We start from the raw sequence: 23,218 nt of genomic DNA, 5'->3' as shown, positions 1-23,218 counted from the left end.
ACCCTCTAGGTATCCACACTACAGACCCCTAGATCCTCCGTCACCTCTAGGTATCTACACTACAGACCCCTAGATCCTCCGTCACCCTCTAGGTATCTACACTACAGACCCCTAGATCCTCCGTCACCCTCTAGGTATCTACACTACAGGCCCCTAGATCCTCCGTCAATTCTACTAACATCATATAACATCCATATTAGATATTGACGTTCCTGACAACTGTTGGTATCAAACGCATCACATAGATCCTTAGTCTGTACATACCCATGCGGGAGATCGACCAAATTCACACGAAATACTACTGTATGTTAACCTTATTAATCAGTATGGTGTGTCAGAAGGATGTCACTCCCACTACTGTATGTTACCATTATTAAATCAGTATGGTGTGTCAGAAGGATGTCACTCCCACTACTGTATGTTACCATTATTAAATCAGTTTGGTGTGTCAGAAGGATGTCACTCCCACCTTGATTGTCGAGCTAATGAATGCTGTGTTACAAACAACCAGCCGATAGGGAAACGGATGCTTCTTATTGTAACGGGTCACTGCCAGGCTCTGGGCAAGGAAGGCTCACGTGAGTGTGTTTCTATTGTTGGATACTTGATTTAACAATACATGAATTATAAAAAAGATGTAAATAATCATTTTACAAATTGTTATATTTTCGCAGTTAACATATATTTTCGATTTACAAATGGAATAATTTATTCCAACATTTCTTTTTGAAATTCCGTTAATTAAAATACACTTCTCTTTATGGTAATGGAATTTACAAAATAAACAAATGAGTTGATGAAAAAAATACTTCCGCGGTGTAGTGTGGACAAGATAAACATTAACTTACAATGTAAATATTTGTCATATCTAGACTGCCTGACCCGTTACGGAAGTGCAAGTACACCGCCCTCTGGCGTCGTAACCTCTTGTCCATGTGACGGTCACCTCACGTGTAAAGGAAGTGGTGTTTTTGAGGTACCCCTTGGGGAATCAGGTAAATAGTTATCGGTTACGTAAATTCATTTTTCATTTACTTGTATTGCAAAAATTGACGTTTTTAATTAAAATGAAATATTTCCACTAAACGACTCTCTGTGAAGTACATCATTTATTTGTTTTAAATGTATCTTGAGCTAAAAATGCTACTAACTTGTTTCTTCTCTATGGCTTTTCAGGTGTTTGCACTCATCACTTGTAGAATATGATAAAACTGGAAACGCCATTTTGTATCGGGATACCATATTTAAGTAAACGAAATAAAGAATAAATGAGTATTTCTTGTTGTTTTGTTCTTTAAATAGATATTTTTTAGTCACCGGTTTTCCATATCCAGTTTTCATGTCCTGATTTAAAATAAATAAATTGAATGCGAACAATTAACTAATCACAATAATAAATGGCGGTCTTTTAAGAAGAATCTAATCAGCAAATCCAGTCAAAACATATTTTATAAACCAATGAAATCCTACTTGAACATTTCCACTGAGAAATTGTTAATATTTGATTAAAAAATCTCCCTAAGAACTGATAAAATTTGATTGAACATTCCCACTGGGAAATGTTAACATTTGATTGAACATTACCCGTGAGCAATGTTAAGATTCGATTCAGATGTTGTAATTTTTCTATACATCAGATTATTCAACTGATTGTTGACGTTTATCACATGTGTTTGACGGCTCCTAAGTATAAAAAGAAACATGATATAAATGTTGTGACAGTAACTCGGTTCTCTATCTACTGACACTGGAGATTAAACATTATATAAATGTTGTGACAGTGACTCGGTTCTCTATACTGGCACAGGAGATTAAACATCATATAAATGTTGTGACAGTGACTCGGTTCCCTATCTACTGACACAGGAGATTAAACATCATATAACTGTTGTGACAGTGACTCGGTTCTCTATCTACTGACACAGGAGATTAAACATCATATAAATGTTGTGACAATGACTCGGTTCTCTATCTACTGACACAGGAGATTAAACATCATATAAATGTTGTGACAATGACTCGGTTCTCTATCTACTGACACAGGAGATTAAACATCATATAAATGTTGTGACAGTGACTCGGTTCCCTATCTACTGACACAGGAGATTAAACATCATATAAATGTTGTGACAGTGACTCGGTTCTCTATCTACTGACACTGGAGATTAAACATCATATAAATGTTGTGACAGTGACTCGGTTCTCTATCTACTGACACAGGAGATTAAACATCATATAAATGTTGTGACAGTGACTCGGTTCTCTATACTGACACTGGAGATTAAACATCATATAAATGTTGTGACTGACTCGGTTCTCTATCTACTGACACTGGAGATTAAACATCATATAAATGTTGTGACAGTGACTCGGTTCTCTATACTGACACTGGAGATTAAACATCATATAAATGTTGTGACTGACTCGGTTCTCTATCTACTGACACTGGAGATTAAACATTATATAAATGTTGTGACAGTGACTCGGTTCTCTATCTACTGACAGGAGATTAAACATCATATAAATGTTGTGACGGTGACTCGGTTCTCTATCTACTGACACAGGAGATTAAACATCATATAAATGTTGTGACAGTGACTCGGTTCTCTATCTACTGACACAGGAGATTAAACATCATATAAATGTTGTGACAGTGACTCGGTTCTCTATCTACCGACACAGGAGATTAAACATCATATAAATGTTGTGACAGTGACTCGGTTCTCTATACTGACACTGGAGATTAAACATCATATAAATGGTGTGACAGTGACTCGGTTCTCTATCTACTGACAGGAGATTAAACATCATATAAATGTTGTGACAGTGACTCGGTTCTCTATACTGACACAGGAGATTAAACATCATATAAATGTTGTGACAGTGACTCGGTTCTCTATCTACTGACACAGGAGATTAAACATCATATAAATGTTGTGACAGTGACTCGGTTCTCTATCTACTGACAGGAGATTAAACATCATATAAATGTTGTGACAGTGACTCGGTTCTCTATCTACTGACAGGATATTAAACACCATATAAATGTTGTGACAGTGACTCGGTTCTCTATCTACTGACACTGGAGATTAAACATCATATAAATGGTGTGACAGTGACTCGGTTCTCTATCTACTGACAGGAGATTAAACATCATATAAATGTTGTGACAGTGACTCGGTTCTCTATACTGACACAGGAGATTAAACATCATATAAATGTTGTGACGGTGACTCGGTTCTCTATCTACTGACACAGGAGATTAAACATCATATAAATGTTGTGACAGTGACTCGGTTCTCTATCTACTGACACAGGAGATTAAACATCATATAAATGTTGTGACAGTGACTCGGTTCTCTATCTACCGACACAGGAGATTAAACATCATATAAATGTTGTGACAGTGACTCGGTTCTCTATACTGACACTGGAGATTAAACATCATATAAATGGTGTGACAGTGACTCGGTTCTCTATCTACTGACAGGAGATTAAACATCATATAAATGTTGTGACAGTGACTCGGTTCTCTATCTACTGACACAGGGGATTAAACATCATATAAATGTTGTGACAGTGACTCGGTTCTCTATCTACTGACACAGGAGATTAAACATCATATAAATGTTGTGACGGTGACTCGGTTCTCTATCTACTGACACAGGAGATTAAACATCATATAAATGTTGTGACAGTGACTCGGTTCTCTATCTACTGACACAGGAGATTAAACATCATATAAATGTTGTGACAGTGACTCGGTTCTCTATACTGACACAGGAGATTAAACATCATATAAATGTTGTGACAGTGACTCGGTTCTCTATCTACTGACACTGGAGATTAAACATCATATAAATGTTGTGACAGTGACTCGGTTCTCTATACTGACACTGGAGATTAAACATCATATAAATGTTGTGACTGACTCGGTTCTCTATCTACTGACACTGGAGATTAAACATCATATAAATGTTGTGACAGTGACTCGGTTCTCTATACTGACACTGGAGATTAAACATCATATAAATGTTGTGACTGACTCGGTTCTCTATCTACTGACACTGGAGATTAAACATTATATAAATGTTGTGACAGTGACTCGGTTCTCTATCTACTGACACAGGAGATTAAACATCATATAAATGTTGTGACAGTGACTCGGTTCTCTATCTACTGACACAGGAGATTAAACATCATATAAATGTTGTGACAGTGACTCGGTTCTCTATACTGACACAGGAGATTAAACATCATATAAATGTTGTGACAGTGACTCGGTTCTCTATCTACTGACACAGGAGATTAAACATCATATAAATGTTGTGACAGTGACTCGGTTCTCTATCTACTGACACAGGAGATTAAACATCATATAAATGTTGTGACGGTGACTCGGTTCTCTATCTACTGACACAGGAGATTAAACATCATATAAATGTTGTGACAGTGACTCGGTTCTCTATCTACCGACACAGGAGATTAAACATCATATAAATGTTGTGACAGTGACTCGGTTCTCTATACTGACACTGGAGATTAAACATCATATAAATGGTGTGACAGTGACTCGGTTCTCTATCTACTGACAGGAGATTAAACATCATATAAATGTTGTGACAGTGACTCGGTTCTCTATCTACTGACACAGGGGATTAAACATCATATAAATGTTGTGACAGTGACTCGGTTCTCTATCTACTGACACAGGAGATTAAACATCATATAAATGTTGTGACGGTGACTCGGTTCTCTATCTACTGACACAGGAGATTAAACATCATATAAATGTTGTGACCGTGACTCGGTTCTCTATCTACTGACACAGGAGATTAAACATCATATAAATGTTGTGACAGTGACTCGGTTCTCTATCTACTGACACAGGAGATTAAACATCATATAAATGTTGTGACAGTGACTCGGTTCTCTATACTGACACAGGAGATTAAACATCATATAAATGTTGTGACAGTGACTCGGTTCTCTATCTACTGACAGGAGATTAAACATCATATAAATGTTGTGACAATGACTCGGTTCTCTATACTGACACTGGAGATTAAACATCATATAAATGTTGTGACAGTGACTCGGTTCTCTATCTACTGACACAGGAGATTAAACATCATATAAATGTTGTGACAGTGACTCGGTTCTCTATCTACTGACACAGGAGATTAAACATCATATACATGTTGTGACAGTGACTCGGTTCTCTATACTGACACTGGAGATTAAACATCATATAAATGTTGTGACAGTGACTCGGTTCTCTATCTACAGACACAGGAGATTAAACATCATATACATGTTGTGACAGTGACTCGGTTCTCTATCTACTGACAGGAGATTAAACATCATATAAATGTTGTGACAGTGACTCGGTTCTCTATCTACTGACACAGGAGATTAAACATTATATAAATGTTGTGACAGTGACTCGGTTACCTATCTACTGACACAGGAGATCATTTAAGATGACTCGTATTAGTTAATCATGATGGATAGAAAACAAAATATTGCACACGAAACTTCGATAAAGGTGAAATAAAAAGGTTAACGTGATAGGTTTAGTGTCATTGTCTTTGTTTCATGCTTCAAATTTACAAAATCCTGAGAAATGTAGTTATCTAAAATACCGCAAATCAATTTGTTTTGTCATATTCTATAATTAATGCTTTTTCTATGTATTTGATGTACTCACAATAATGCAAAAGGATGAATAAAAACATTTCAAAATGAAAAAAAAAAATTTGTCAACAATATATATTTAATCAATTGTAATAACTTTTCTTTACATACTAACATGTTCAAATGTGATTATGTATACGTTAGTTTCTGTACATTTATTGCACTCCTTTCCTTTGTAGTTTGTCTCAGCAGAGGACTGTACATCTGCCTCAGATTGTGGGCATGGCGAATGTTGTGTAGCAAACAACCAGCCGATTGGAAAGCGAGGTCTCATGGCGGCTGGTACCTGTCGGCCATTGGGCCAGGATGGTTCTAGTAAGTACATGATAAGAATTACTGTTAAAAAACAACCTTGAAATGCAATTTAACACTTAATGTGGGAAAAGCTAATTGGAATTCGTCGATTGTGTAAGCAATTTCATAATAAACCTACAGCTCCTGTGTTTATATTTTGCACAATATCATTCACTAGATCTAAGGTCGACATTATATAATGGATGTGAAATCTTCACATTGTCTAAGAAAGAACTTAATACAACAATGTAACATTTTTGAACAACATTATACGCCGATGAACTACATCATAATAGTCGCTTCGTCTGTCTAGGATTCGTCAGTGATGTCAGGAGTTATACATGGCCCAAACATAAACATGAATATTACCCTACCATAAACATTAATTACCCTACCATAAACATGGATTACCCTAACATAAACATGGATTACCCTAACATAAACATGGATTACCCAAACATAAACATGGATTACCCTAACATAAACATGAATTACCCTAACATCAACATGAATTACCCTACCATAAACATGGATTACCCTAACATAAACGTGGATTACCCTAACATAAACATGGATTACCCTAACATAAACATGGATTACCCTAACATCAACATGAATTACCCTAACATAAACATGGATTACCCTAACATAAACATGAATTACCCTAACATAAACCTGAATAACCCTAACATAAACATGGATTACTCTAACATAAACATGGATTACTCTAACATAAACATGGATTACCCTAACATAAACATGGATTACCCTAACATCAACATGAATTACCCTAACATCAACATGAATTACCCTAACATAAATATGAATTACCCCAACATAAACATGAATTACCCCAACATAAACATGGATTACCCCAACATAAACATGAATTACCCCAACATAAACATGGATTACCCTAACATCAACATGGATTACCCTAACATAAACATGGATTACCCTAACATAAACATGAATTACCCTAACATAAACACGAATTACCATTACATAAACATGGATTACCCTCACATCAACATGAATTACCTTAACATAAACATGAATTACCCTAACATAAACATGGATTACCCTAACATCAACATGAATTACCCTAACATGAACATGAATTACCCTAACATCAACATGAATTAACCTAACATAAACATGGATTACCCTAACATAAACATGGATTACCCTAACATAAACATGGATTACCCTAACATAAACATGGATTACCCTACCATAAACATGGATTACCCTAACATAAACATGAATTACCCTAACATAAACATGGATTACCCTAACATAAACATGGATTACCCTAACTTAAACATGAATTACTCTAACATAAACATGGATTACCCTACCATAAACATGTATTACCCTAACATAAACGTGGATTACCCTACCATAAACGTGAATTACCCTACCATAAACATGGATTACCCTAACATAAACATGGATTACCCAAACATAAACATGGATTACCCTAACATAAACATGGATTACCCTAACATAAATATGAATTACCCAAACATAAACATGGATTACCCTAATATTAACATGGATTACCCTAACATAAACATGAATTACCCTAACATAAACATGAATTACCCTAACATAAACATGGATTACCCTAACATAAACATGAATTACCCTAGCATAAACATGGATTTCCCCCACATCAACATGACTTATCCTAACATCAACATGAATTACCTGAACATAAACATGAATTACCCTAACATAAACATGAATTACCCTAACATGAACATGAATTACCCTAACATAAACATGAATTACCCTAACATAAACATGGATTACCCATACATCAACATGGATTACCCTAACATAAACATGAATTACCCTCACATCAACATGACTTATACTAACATAAACATGAATTACCCTAACATGAACATGAATTACCCTAACATGAACATGAATTACCCTAACATAAACATGGATTACCCAAACATAAACATGGATTACCCTAACATAAACATGAATTACCCTAACATGAACATGAATTACCCTAACATGAACATGAATTACCCTAACATGAACATGAATTACCCTAACATAAACATGGATTACCCTAACATAAACATGGATTACCCAAACATAAACATGAATTACCCTAACATAAACATGAATTACCCTAACATAAACATGAATTACACCACCATAAACATGGATTACTCTAACATAAACATGACTTACCCTAACATAAACATGGATTACCCTCACATCAACATGAATTACCCTAACATAAACATGAATTAACCTAACATAAACATGGATTACCCAAACATCAACATGAATTACCCTAACATAGACATGAATTATCCTAACATAAACATGAATTACCCTAACATAAACATGGATTACCCTAACATAAATATGAATTACCCTCACATCAACATGGATTACCCTAACATAAACATGGATTACCCTAACATCAACATGAATTACCCTAACATAAACATGAATTACCCTAACATAAACATGAATTACCCTAACATAAACATGGATTACCCTAACATAGACATGAATTACCCTAACATCAACATGAATTACCCTAACATAGACATGAATTACCCTAACATCAACATGAATTACCCTAAAATAAACATGAATTACCCTAACATAAACATGGATTACCCTAACATAAACATGGATTACCCTAACATAAACATGGATTACCCAAACATAAACATGGATTACCCTAACATAAACATGAATTACCCTAGCATAAACATGGATTTCCCCCACATCAACATGACTTACCCTAACATCAACATGAATTACCTGAACATAAACATGAATTACCCTAACATAAACATGAATTACCCTAACATGAACATGAATTACCCTAACATAAACATGAATTACCCTAACATAAACATGGATTACCCATACATCAACATGGATTACCCTAACATAAACATGAATTACCCTCACATCAACATGACTTATACTAACATAAACATGAATTACCCTAACATAAACATGGATTACCCTAACATCAACATGAATTACCCTAACATAAACATGAATTACCCTACCATAAATATGAATTACCCGAACATAAACATGAATTACCCTAACATAAATATGAATAACCCTAACATAAACATGGATTACCCTAACATAAACCTGAATTACCCTCACATAAACATGGATTACCCTAACATAAACATGAATTACCCTAACATAAACATGGATTACCCTTACATAAACATGGATTACTCTAACATAAACATGGATTACCCTAACATAACATGGATTACCCTAACATCAACATGAATTACCCTAACATAAACATGAATTACTCTAACATAAACATGGATTACCCTAACATAGACATAAGTTACCAGAACATACACATGAATTACGTAATTAACGTATTAGGTGACTGAAGTGTAGACTCTACTGAAGAAACTTGCACAAAAACTTTAACTGATCATGAACAATTTATCCAGCCACCCCGCAAAAAGGTAGAATTATGTTCACAAATTGAATATTATACATTACAAGAGCATTGATATGGAAATTTAGGACAATAACACATTATCCTACTGTATACCATAATGAATTGCCAATCCTCCGGAATTAGACGCACATTAAAATAAATAGAAAACAAAATATAAAGTAGATATTTAAACGAAATATGTTATTGCAATTGTTATATTTGTTTAATCGACGAAATGAGATATTTAATAGATCAGATTTATGTATATGTCTATATATATATTTGGATTTTCATTTTTTTTACATTTTTTTCCAACAGGTTGTTACGCTAGATATATCCATACGCCCCCTACCGGTATGGAGTACGCATGTCCGTGTGGTCCCGGTCTCGTGTGCAAAGGAAGCGGAACCATCGTGGTTCCAATAGGCGAGTCTGGTAAGTCGTGTTGTATGGCGGATTAGCGCATCAACATTGCTTAGTCTTCGTATAAAGGCATTCTAGTTTTAATAGAAATCATAGAACCTAGTACTGGGCACACGACATGTATAATTGTCTACAGTGTTAGGAACGAATGTGACCTAAACAACTGGAAGGCAACCAGTATCACTAACACAAAATAAAGATATAATTTTGGGTCAGGACATTACATTATTTGAAAAGCATTCCATGCCAACAGTAAATTCGGTTGCGAGCAAAGAGAACCACCAAATGCTTCAAATGCCATTTTTATAGCGAAGCAAATAATAGATACCTATACTATTGATATCTTAACAGTGAAACAAATAATATGACAACATTTATACAGATACCTTAACCAATGATATATTTAATTCATGGGATCATAAAAAAACTATTCGTTTACATTTCCAAAGCAAAAGAGAATATTTTGAATACACCAAAAACAGTTATCTCCCTTATACCGAGATTCGTTGATACAATGGTTTGCAAGAGAGATGTGTTAGTACAGTTAAAATACGGGGATGAGGGATATAGCAACTCTCCAGTTTCCCGAACCGGGTCTATTTCCCAAAGCGAAGCTGATGCGTGGAAATAGGCATGGTCGAGTGGAGCCAGAAACTGACTATATTTCCTTAAATCTCATATCATACCCGTTTTATTATACCGATACAAACCGGAGTTTTTTATGTCGAAAATATTTAAAACATGGATTTGCAGCTGTGTTCTGTAATTTATATGGCAAGGTAGCCAAATACAACGAGAGTGAATTAAATATACAGGCTATTTGATTTAAAAAAAATCGCAAGGACATCTGTATGACCTGGAATTTGAATTGGTAACTGATTTGTTGTTGATATTCTGGTTTCGTGTCCGAATAAGTGATTTTGTAATACAATACCCATCGTCATGCAAACAATGCTTGTTTAATTACAGGAACCTGTGGACATCACTGATATAGCCACTCCGAAATACGGAACCAGGTCAACATCGAATTACAATATACTATTCATTATTAAATCTCAGATTCAGACTTCTTACCGCCATTTCACTAGTTAATTGAATCTCAGTTTTAGACTACTAACCGCCATTTCAATGGTTTATTAAATGTCAGATTTAGACTACTAACCGCCATTTTAATAGTTTATTAAATCTCAGATTTAGACTACTAATCTCTATTTACCTTACCACAACATACCCCGGATGATTTTCTGGTTTCTCTTTGGAATTCTTGTGAGTACTTTTCATTTTTTTGATTCCGTGTTTGCTTTTCTAATGATGACAAGGATACTCTCTCCTAGGACTCTCCCTAAACACCACCCTTTATCAACAGTCAAACCTCTAAATCCTCACCATAATTTTCACAAACAGGTATATGATAGTTTCTGACCTTATGTTTTAATTACCTTCATCACACTGAATCGGTATAGGTGACACTCTTGTATTCAATGCTGTAAGATAAGTTGCTGTTGTTGATGACAAGGAGGAAACCCGTTCAATCAATTTCAAAGGAACTGGGTTTTCACGGAAAAGTGTCAACCGGGAAAAAAAGGATCAATTCGCAACCAAGACCTTCATAGACGAATGCCATGTGCTAGACAAATAGTATATAATGTAATCATTATACAGCTGTATATTGTTATCGCGGGAGGTGTTGTCGTGCCATGTCAATAGGATGAACGTTTTCTGTAATATAAACAATATCTACTACGGTATATGCGGACAAGTAATAATCCATTGTCTTAAACTCAACATTTTATTTAGAAAAATAAACAACTTACATTTTCACTATGTACACTGCTCCAAGCAATGATTTAAACACAGAGTATTGCAGACCTGACGCGTCACACACAATGTACGACAATTGTATCTATTACTCAAAACAGTTCCATAATTAAAACATACTACAGCAAGATATCAACAGTGTTATTGAGATAACTGTAAATAAAACAACCATTTCCCATCACAAGGTAAGCATACATACTATAAGATATATGTAAGTTATATTATTTGTGTATTATTTTGTAATTGTACCCTAATCCCTTCAGTCATTGATCTATCGCCGACCTCTAGATAATGTGACCTTTTAATACACAAATCCCGAGTGTGTGCTAACAACAAACTTTATAAGTCAGCTAAAACACGACATGTTTCCTGTTATCAACTGTATTTCCTTAAACACTTTAACATTCAACATGATGTATGTGTGTGTCACGAGTTTGATCAACCACTTACCACAGATTACAATGCATACATACATGTAGGCGTCCACACGGAAATGTTTAAACAAATTAAAATTAAACATTTTTTTGTGTGTGTATAATTCGTTTTCATTTGTTGAAAAATCTCCCTAAAATTTAAAACCCGTTTAAACATCGACCATATCGTTATCACTATACTGAAATCAATTAAATTTCAAGAAATTTTGTTTTCATACTAACTCTACAGAAAAAAAGATCTTAAACTAGAAACCAGCAGGAAATAATGACATTGTGTCTTTCGCGATTAGAACTGAAATAACAGTCGCGACAATATGAACTATCGGCAGTAATACGATTAACAACACCCTGAGTTAAATACGTTAACTAGAACACGGAGCCGAAATACTGAAGCGATGTCGTTTATTACGTGTTTAGCAAATTAATCGATTACATACCCGGTACCCTGAGTTAGACACGTATATATCATTACAACTCGACTGACATTAAGTTATTGAGTTAGACACGTATACATCATTACAACTCGACTGACATTAAGTAATTGCAGTGATTTAGATGGTTTTAATTGAATTCAACGACTGACATCAATCATCTTACCCTGAGTAATGTAAACAGAACATAATATGACATCATATTTTATAGATTGAGTTTGTAGATAAACTGATGATTTCTGACATCAAACAACAGCAAATATCAGTAAATTCTATGTTTAGCACTTCATACCTATATACTAATATGTTTGCAGTTGGAAGGTAACTGTTCTGACATTACAATACAGCGAACTGTACACTAGGGGTCTGACCGTACAATACAGACAACTGTACACTAGGGGTTTGACCGTATAATACAGACAACTGTACACTAGGGGCCTGAATATACAATACAGACAACTGTACACTAGGGGTCTGACTGTATAATACAGACAACTGTACACTAGGGGTCTGACCGTATAATACAGACAACTGTACACTAGGGGTCTGACCGTACAATACAGACAACTGTACACTAGGGGTCTGACCGTACAATACAGACAACTGTACACTAGGGGTCTGACCGTACAATACAGACAACTGTACACTAGGGGTCTGACCGTACAATACAGACAACTGTACACTAGGGGTCTGACCGTACAAAACAGACAACTGTACACTAGGGGTCTGACCGTACAATACAGACAACTGTACACTAGGGGTCTGACTGTACAATACAGACAACTGTACACTAGGGGTCTGACCGTACAATACAGACAACTGTACACTAGGGGTCTGACCGTATAATACAGACAACTGTACACTAGGGGTCTGACCGTATAATACAGACAACTCTACACTAGGGGTCTGACTGTACAATACAGACAACTGTACACTAGGGGTCTGACCGTATAATACAGACAACTGTACACTAGGGGTCTGACCGTATAATACAGACAACTGTTCACTAGGGGTCTGACCGTATAATAGACAACTGTACACTAGGGGTCTGACTGTATAATACAGACAACTGTACACTAGGGGTCTGACCGTACAATACAGACAACTGTACACTAGGGGTCTGACTGTATAATACAGACAACTGTACACTAGGGGTCTGACCGTACAATACAGACAACTGTACACTAGGGGTCTGACCGTACAATACAGACAACTGTACACTAGGGGTCTGACCGTACAATACAGACAACTGTACACTAGGGGTCTGACCGTACAAAACAGACAACTGTACACTAGGGGTCTGACCGTATAATACAGACAACTGTACACTAGGGGTCTGACCGTATAATACAGACAACTGTACACTAGGGGTCTGACTGTATAATACAGACAACTGTACACTAGGGGTCTGACCGTATAATACAGACAACTGTACACTAGGGGTCTGACCGTACAATACAGACAACTGTACACTAGGGGTCTGACCGTACAATACAGACAACTGTACACTAGGGGTCTGACCGTACAATACAGACAACTGTACACTAGGGGTCTGACCGTACAATACAGACAACTGTACACAAGGGGTCTTACCGTACAATACAGACAACTGTCCACTAGAAGATCCCGTCCCTACAGAAAAGGGGCAAACACAAAAAGGTTACATATATAATACAGTAGCGAAACAAATGATTTTAAAACTCTCATCGAAATGTATCTCCGGAGTTATGATAGATAAGACGAATGTAATTTAAATAATTATTGACTTCAATAATTCCTCGCCAAAACGTCTTAAGTTAATTGTTCGTTTTAAATAGCTTTCTAACCGCTTCCGGTCGGAGGGACACACTAGCATATCAAAACGAGATAATTGTCTGGAGTTTGTTACGTAACATCGTCTGCCGTCCTGAATAGAGGAAGCACAGTTCACAATGTTTGATGTAGTGTAATCGTATATTTCTGTCTTAACAAAAGCAAAGATCTCCGTGAAAATGTGACAAATATCTCGCACTCTTGTTACAACAGATCTCCGTATAGCTATTCCAATATTACGAAGATTTTATCTCGTGCCCACAGAGGATCGTTATTATAAAGCTGGTAAAGGTACATTTTCGAAATATAAGTTTAATTCACATACCGTTAGGAAACAAAATGCGGTGGTTAATATTTAGATCGAATTGACCCGACCTTAGAATTGTATGAATTCTTCAACGCAAATTTCACTATTTCGTCATGGAAGAAATTCAATACTAACTTTGAACTGAATGCGGTATACAGTGTATTCTAATGATCTGGTATTCCTTGTGACAATGATGGAAGGGCAAACACATCAAACAACAGTAACGCATTAACAGTAATGCTATGATAGACATATCGAACGTAATAAAAACTACAAAGTACATGCTTCCAATTATGAATTGTATATTAATATGTTTTAATGTTTTTAGCCTGTTAATCAGGATCTGGTATACAAAACTTATACATAGTATAAATAAAATCATGATAGCAATACGAATCTGTTTAGAACCTTAAAGCCTACACTCGGCGAGGCTATCAGCTTCCTTTACACAATAACCTGTAAACAATAAAGCAAACAATAAAACAAATACTTGGCAGTTTTTCAAATAAGGCAGGTTGATGCAAACAAAAATAAGAGGTGAACACAATGTGCTGGACACGTCTCTTCAGAAGTAAGTCAGAATGAAAAACACAATGTGCTGGACAGGTGTCTTCAGGAGTAAGTTAGAATGAAAAATACAATGTGCTGGACACGTGTCTTCAGGAGTAAGTTAGAATGAAAAACACAATGTGCTGGACACGTCTATTCAGGAGTAAGTTAGAATGAAAAATACAATGTGCTGGACACGTGTCTTCAGGAGTAAGTTAGAATGAAAAACACAATGTGCTGGACACGTCTCTTCAGAAGTAAATCAGAATGAAAAATACAATGGACCCTCGTCTCACGTTTCTGTCTTATAAGATAAAACAAATAATGAAAATATCCCCAGTTAACGAAGCAGGCTGTAAATAGAGAATAGGGAACGACAAACAAGTGATATTAAGGGAGTGTTGGGGTGGAGACACTGTAGGTGGGGATGCAGGATGTTAAGAAAAACGAGTTGGAAATGGGCAAAGGTAGAGAAAGTAGAGACATAAAGGCAAAGTTAGGATTAGATTGGATTCGGATATCATACTAGTAATGGAATTATTCTATTATACAGTGGTTGGATTCGGATATCATACTAGTAATGGAATTATTCTATTATACAGTGGAACCTGTTTAAGTCTAGTCTGATATAAATCTTAATGTACAACAATGTCTTGGAATAGGTACATTATAGAACACAAACAGATTCAGTTATACAAACAGGGGAAACAATTAGCTCATATGAAATATCAGTAGAAAAACGAGGTTACCTTTTATATGATAGAATCTATCTTGTAAATTAACGACACCACATTCCTACATAGCTCTACACGGACACATATAGCTATACATGTACTTCTCTTTCTAAACTTGAACATTTGCATTTGATAATTAAACGTTTTAACTTAACCCCCATTGCAAAAACAACGTGCATTTCAAATGCCTTTAAAATAACACATTCGCAATATACTAGCAAGTATTTAAGCTTCCTTCAAATAAATCCGTGAAAAATTCTTTAGAATAAATTTAGACTTTTAACTTATGGAAATTTTAACATTATGTGTTACAATATTACATTTCAAATGACATCTAATGAACCATTTCGATATATGCACCTTGACTGAGCTCATTTTGAATTTCAATAGCACTGTCGTGTTTTGATTTTGACATGTTTTGAAAGGAACTTCTCCTGGCAATGCAATGAGACGTGTTTCCTTTCCCGTTACTGAGCAGACAACTTTTCTCAAATATTGAACCCTCCGATGATAACGTTGCCACAGATGGCAAACACGTCCCATTAACCTGGCAACATCCATTTTCACTTTTCTTATAATCCCGACTTTCCAAACCATTTGACATGGATGGATGAAGTTTTTCATTTTCGATCAAAGTATTATCAGTCCCATTAGCATTAAACATTAATCCATTTGACTGACAGTTTTTATCACCGTAAGTATCCATATCCTGGTTTTTCATTTCACCCTCCATTTCTGAGTCTCTATTTGTATACGGATTGTTGTCAGGTGACTGAGTTTCACAGGCGTATTCTGAAGGGATCGCCACAGTGTCAACATTATGCACTACTGCACACACTGAAAAGACTGTCGGCTTCACCAAGGGAGGTGACAGGTTGTCTTGTAAATCGTCCAGAACTACAGGATCAGGTAAATTATCACTGTTCTCTGTGTGTTTTTCGGCAGCGATTTGATCCATCGCGGTAACACTAGTAATAGCAGCAGTATTTACATGCGAGGTAATTTTGACCGTGTCATTTGCATCAGAATCGTGTTCGGTATCAGAACGAAGGGACACCACGCGCCCTCTACGTTTCGAGGACAATGATGGTGACGTAATTTGACACTGGGTTTCTGCATCCACCATGCGTACTGGTTTATTACACAAGTTGTTTTGTATAAACTCTCGGTTTTCGTCTGTACTAGTTGAGCAACTGTTTTTGATTTTGCTACATGTTTTCTTTATAATTTCATCTCGCGGTTGTATCGACTTAGACGTATCTTCAGAGACGCTTCTCCGCAGGTTTTCTAACCTTATTATATTAACTACACTTCGCGCAGGGCTAGACCTTTGGCTGTCCGTGCTCATCTGTCGTCCGTATGTCCTGTTAGATTGTAACAGGGACTCCGAGGAGGCTGCATTAACCGTTACGTTCGTCTTCGATACCATCTTCCGTGGAGTCCCGTCTATGCGGTCCACACTATCATATCGCACACTTTTTGGCGACATCGGAGATTTTTGATTAGCACCTTTTAATCTCATGTAGTTGTCAAGAGCTGGTTTGATAGAAAATCTGCTTTCCTGTGGTAGTTTTACTCGACATTTCGCAGATTTTTTCGTGAAATATGTCCGTTTCGGCGATGGACTGCCATCTGATGAAATCTCCTTCAATTCTATTTCAAGGTTACTCTCCTTTTCTATTTTCTGCAGATAGTTCGAATATGACGTGACAGTGTCGTACATTTGAGAATCCATGCGATATTGAAGAGATTTTGATGACGTGATCGTTTCATAAGCGCCTGATCTTAGGTAGGAATTAAATGAGTTCACTGTATCGTAATTATCACCAATATCTACATCGTGGAAATTCTTATCTCCTTGGACTAGAATTACATAGCTAGCAACGTCATAGCTGCAGCCCCTTTCTTTGATCTTTGAACTTTCTCTGTACCATTTACACGCCCGGAAAAATACGAATATGAACAGGAAGAGAACTGCCAGTCCTGGTAAGAACGCCAGGTTAAGGTTGGACTTTTTCTTGGGCTCCGTTTGATATCCGTCTAACCATTCAGGTAGGTCCGTATCGTGAAAAGTAGTAGAACTGGCACTCTCCTTCGAAATGACAAAGTCCGAACGATTTTGAATTGTTGAGAAATTTGCCAAATCAGGTGTGTGCCTTCCATCGGTAACTGTATCCGCTCGCGCGACGTCTAGACATACCACACCGGTTAAATATACCATCAGAGGTATCGGATTATGGAAGGCATAAAGACGCATCAGCCTAATTTTCTCTGTATTATTGATTAAATACGTTGCTTCATCAATCGCATGGACGTTATCGTATAATTAAGCTTTCACACGCTGTCAACTGTCATTCCTTCAGATAGCACGTGCAGTGTTGTCACCAAGAAGCACAGGACATAATAACAAGTACCACACTTGTTTGTTTGTCCAATTATGTAAGGTCATGTCTTATTTTTCCTCGATTATTCTGAAATATAAGATGTATATGTTTCAAATTCGATTAAAAAGTGCACTGTATAGAGTCATATGTATCCCATATTTATGTATCATACTGATACCTGTGTCGTAGAAAGGATGAATGAAAAATATCCTGCCCGCTATGGGACTCTCCCTCCTTGTCGACATCCTACCACTAGGCTTAAAGGAATATTACCACTAGGCTAAGAGAGTCACATGATCTTCTACACACTCTTAGATACTGTTGATATACTAATTAGGACATTCTCCCATGATATTTACAAAACATGTGTGGCATTGTCAGCCTGTTACAGAGATATGTAGTACGGATAATTACCACCAGGGCTCGTAATGGGTATCTTATTAAACTCAAAGGTCAAAATCAAGAACCATACACACAATCATCAGTAAACTTATTCGATTGCAAAAACAATATTAATGATAACGCCTGCATATGTAACAATGCTAACAAAAGTTTACCTGAGTGTCACGTTACAAGCTGTCTTTGTCCATTAACCGCCAACATCCATGCATATAGCGCACAGCGTGCTGAAACAGAAAAAAATAGTCTATTGATTTAGGCGAATCACGTTGACAATACAAATCACTGGTAATTTGCACACATGCAGTACCACACCATCTCCAATATATCCTAGTTATTCTATATAAGATCACTTGTTATCCTCAACATAGAATGCTCCAGAAATTTAACCATGTGCTTAACGTGACGTCTACCATATATCGCGTCAGTTAAGGTAAGGGAATCGTCACCGACACATACAGTCAGCTGATCACACCGACTAAAAATAGATTTCGTCCCACCGACAAGGTGTTTTCAACCTGAGGTATTTTTGTTATTATAGGAAAATAATGACTGTCGTGAACCTAGCAGGTGAATCGTGAAAAAGAAGGGTGTTCAACCGTGAACAAAACATAATTCAATACGTGAATTCTTTAAGTGTTTTTGTAAATTGGATGTATCCCCAGTGGCACAGTTTTGATATATTAATACACGAGATGTTCAGCTTAAATACAGAGAACAGCAGACCCACGGTCGTTAACGCTCCTTCAGCATTGAAGAGCTAAGTGTTTATTATTCAAAATGTTACATTTCTTTTCCATTACAGTATTCAAATATCAAAATATGTTGAGCCATCAATAAATGTTGGGAGAAACTGGCAATAACATATCTTCCTATATAAATTCCACCCCTCCGTATGGCCAAATGAGTGACATACAGACTTAGCTTAAACGACTCATATTTGACCAACCAAGGTGTGTAAGCAATACTAACTCAGGTATTTGAAGATTGAAAAGAATGAATGGGATATAAAATGTACTCCGTTTCGGTCGTCTACCCTCCCTGTCTTTACATATGTATCAAGGTTTCTAAATTGGGTATGACTGACAAAAAAGAACGACATCAAAGACTATCATAGTTAGCCCTCTCTATTCATTATCCCCATTTTATCACTACAAACCAGGCTTTCGGGTGAGATGCACCTCAAATGTAGGCGATACTATAGATAGTATATGATAAGTGTGGTACCATTATGTGTCGAGGGCAGCCATGTATGTCAAATAATGTTGCGATATATATCCTGTGTAGAGGGCAGCCATGTATGTCAAATAATGTTGCTATATGTGTCCTGTGTAGAGGGCAGCCATGTATGTCAAATTATGTTGCTATATGTGTCCTGTGTAGAGGGCAGCAATGTATGTCAAACAATGTTGCTATATGTGTCCTGTGTAGAGGGCAGCAATGTATGTCAAACAATGTTGCTATATGTGTCCTGTGTAGAGGGCAGCCATGTATGTCAAATAATGTTGCTATACAACGACAGAGACAGTAGTATGGATAGATACTATGCTACATTATACATGTTTACTTAGTACTTTGTAGTAGATAAACTAGTCTGATCACTTCGATTGTGACGATATTTACAAAATGCAAGTCTTAAATAACAAAAGGCTTGCACTCAAGTAGGCGCAGTATATAATTATATATCTGTTTGAAGCAGAAGATAACATTCACTCCCTAAACAGGCTAGTGACATTTCGGTGACCTGTATTTACATTGCAGTAACAAACACAATTCTATGTTACGTAACATGAAAGTTTATACTTGCAACATAAACACTATACAGATTTGATATTAATTAAGTAACAATGAGGTGACATCATAAAGAAAAAACTTCGTGTGTTTTCATTAGAGACGTTAAGGTTGAATACGCAAGAATCTTAAAATTAAATTGTTCTTATTACAAGTACTTGGTATGAAACTCATTTTGCCCATACATAATAATTTTTCATATGTCAATGTTCTGATATAGAAAGACTAGTGCTGTTGTAGAGGTTGGTTGATCTAGGCTACGGAAAGTGTGTTGTACCTGATTTTTACAACATACAACAGGGAAACTTGTTCCTAGACATTGCAACAATAGCAGGAATAATGAAACCAAACAGACAAATCAATACGAGTGTAAATTAGATAAAAAGAAACAGCTGGTACTGAAGGCCACACTCAATGTACCTCCTGGGCAAAGTTGATCAGCCTCTGTCAAATCTAGTCAGTCTACACACCAACACACTCACTGTACCTCCGGGACAAAGAGGATCACACTCACTGTACCTCCGGGACAAAGAGGATCACACTCACTGTACCTCCGGGACAAAGGTGATCAGCCTCTGTCAAATCTAGTCAGTCTACACACCAACACACTCAATGTGGTAGTTTTCATATACTGAATAGCTTATTGTTAGCAAAACTTCATCATAAATTATTATAGGTATTTAAATGAACATGATATAATTCTGAAGGTGGAGTAGTTGTGTTAATTATTGATATCCATCTTAGTGTTACTTTGTGGCAAGATGGAAAATATTTGAACTAAATCATTGACAGAGTTTATTACATTAAATTTTAATTTCAGTGAGTCTCCATTTGTTATAGTACAGTCAGTCACGATCAGACACACAGTTTGTGTGACGACACTTACAATATACTGAGGCTGTCTCTAACAACTTTCCCTTTAGCATGATATTGAGATATTACACGGATGATTCCCATACGAATCCCAACCCCCTCCCGCAAATATAACCACGGTCGGATTTTAATATCTCCCACTCACAAGGACTTCACTAGTACTTAATCAGGGTTGGCCCCTATGTAGACTGTAGAGTACTTAAATGACATTTTTGAGTAGCACCAATATATTTGTTCGCCTTTCTCCATACTTGACGATTAAATTACATCAGGCCTTAACTTGTATTAGTGAATGCATGACTTATGATTATGAGATAGATTGGATATAGGAAAAAAACTCTTAACAATGTTTGTTCTTATTTCATAAAGTGGCTTAGCGATCTCAGTATACAATCTATTTATGTAGCGACATCTTGGTTATTTACAAATACACCTGTTAGAAAACATGTTTGCTTATATAATGCACATATTTCTCACGAAACTTAAAATTCATTACACACGTATAATTACCTGTCAACAAGGCCAATGATATAAATAAACAAAAGGTATACATGTGAACTTCTGAGTGTGAATTATGATCCTACCAATTGTAACAATAAACTCTAACGTACACACCGCATTGTTATACTCACGGCCTTCCTGTTTATAACAAACTGTTTATAATACATTCATGTTACCCAGCCTAAATCCACCCAGGACTTTAGTGATCATCGCAATAACACTAAGCCTACTTAGTTTAAACAATTATCCCTGTGTACTGCCACAGCCATTGTTATGTATACTTCGTCTCGTGTTTCACACACTGTTAATTAATTTCACGTGATGATGATACACGAATCAACTCACCACAATCATCCTGCTGATTTAGATTTGTTTGGAGACAGTATTGTGACGATTTGTGTGTCTTTGTGTTTATAACAACATATCTGCCTTTACCACCTGCCTAGAAGAATGACTTAAACATACCAGGGTATACAGTCTGTTCAGGAAGGCGGACGTATACTACAGTAAATCACGTCCAACCGTACTGTTTATACTGAGGTCATCATCACGTCAGCAGTTTAAGTGATTAAACATGTCTAAAAGAGCACTTCACACAAATTATACTTATGTATCAAACGAAATCTCCTTTACAAGTTGTTATATTTATTAACATCACGAACCTATTATATTACGATATAGGTAGGTATCACTGTAGGGAATATTCGCTGATGTCTCATTCAAAAATAACTGTAAGACAAACAGCTATCAGTATTAACACTTCATTCGATTATTGCATTATTGCGAACAATTTACACTGAATATCGAAATGTCAGTACAACTACGACAAGGACGCCATGTACGTATGTAAAACCGCACATGAGAAAATCACATGTCCATGTACATATATACAACATATAGAAATCAAAGCCACGTGTGGTACAATATCACATCAGAGAAAAACATTCTTAGTCATGGATGAGGTAGATATAAAATAGGGAAGAGAGTAAACATGAATAAATATGTGAGTGATATTTTGATACTCACCTTATGATACTCCTATATTTAAAATTAAGTATCATTCCAGTATTACATACTAAATTCGTCTGTCCTTTCCCCCTTTATACCACCGATCTCTTATCCACACGTTAAAAATCTAAGTTTTGAAAACTAACATCAATCATTGGGCGACAGTGGCCATATGTCCAGCACTGTAAACATTAGTCTGCTGTCTGAACATGCCGGAAAAAGTACAATTTAAAAAGTAAACAGAACAGTTTACTATTTAACGACACGTTATCGCATACACACAACACGACACGT

The 23,218-nt window shown here is 36.2% G+C and overlaps 2 protein-coding genes across 6 annotated transcripts in view; one reads left to right on the top strand and one right to left on the bottom strand.

Annotated features, from left to right (window-relative positions):
• The window catches only part of LOC117333589 (astakine-like), a 21,210-nt gene extending 6,000 nt beyond the window's left edge, over window positions 1-15,210 (top strand). For 2 of the 4 annotated variants that reach the window (XM_033892943.1, XM_033892944.1), the window contains exons 2-4: window positions 440-578; window positions 873-995; window positions 1,177-1,275. In XM_033892943.1, the coding sequence (XP_033748834.1) occupies window positions 440-578; window positions 873-995; window positions 1,177-1,199 (285 nt within the window). In that variant the 3' untranslated portion in view covers window positions 1,200-1,275. Of the gene's footprint in view, window positions 1-439; window positions 579-872; window positions 1,004-1,176; window positions 1,276-5,876; window positions 6,013-9,778; window positions 9,896-10,852 lie in introns of those variants that run through there. The other 2 variants (XM_033892946.1, XM_033892947.1) reach the window with 2 other exon arrangements.
• Window positions 14,675-23,218, bottom strand: LOC117333588. Of its 2 annotated transcripts, XM_033892941.1 has the most exons (3): window positions 22,943-23,218; window positions 18,910-18,978; window positions 14,675-18,439 (listed from the first exon to the last, which is right to left on the bottom strand). In XM_033892941.1, the coding sequence occupies exon 3, from the start codon at window positions 18,223-18,225 to the stop codon at window positions 16,303-16,305; it is 1,923 nt and encodes a 640-aa protein (XP_033748832.1). In that variant the 5' UTR covers window positions 18,226-18,439; window positions 18,910-18,978; window positions 22,943-23,218; the 3' UTR covers window positions 14,675-16,302. The 2 variants fall into 2 exon arrangements, with proteins under 2 accessions (XP_033748832.1, XP_033748833.1); XM_033892942.1 differs by lacking the exon at window positions 22,943-23,218 and having other exon boundaries at window positions 18,910-19,838.

The sequence above is a fragment of the Pecten maximus genome, chromosome 8 (assembly GCF_902652985.1).
Source record: "Pecten maximus chromosome 8, xPecMax1.1, whole genome shotgun sequence".
NCBI classification, from domain to species: Eukaryota; Metazoa; Mollusca; class Bivalvia; order Pectinida; family Pectinidae; genus Pecten; species Pecten maximus.
Note: the sequence above shows the minus strand (reverse complement) of the source record. Positions and strands in the feature narration are given on the sequence as shown.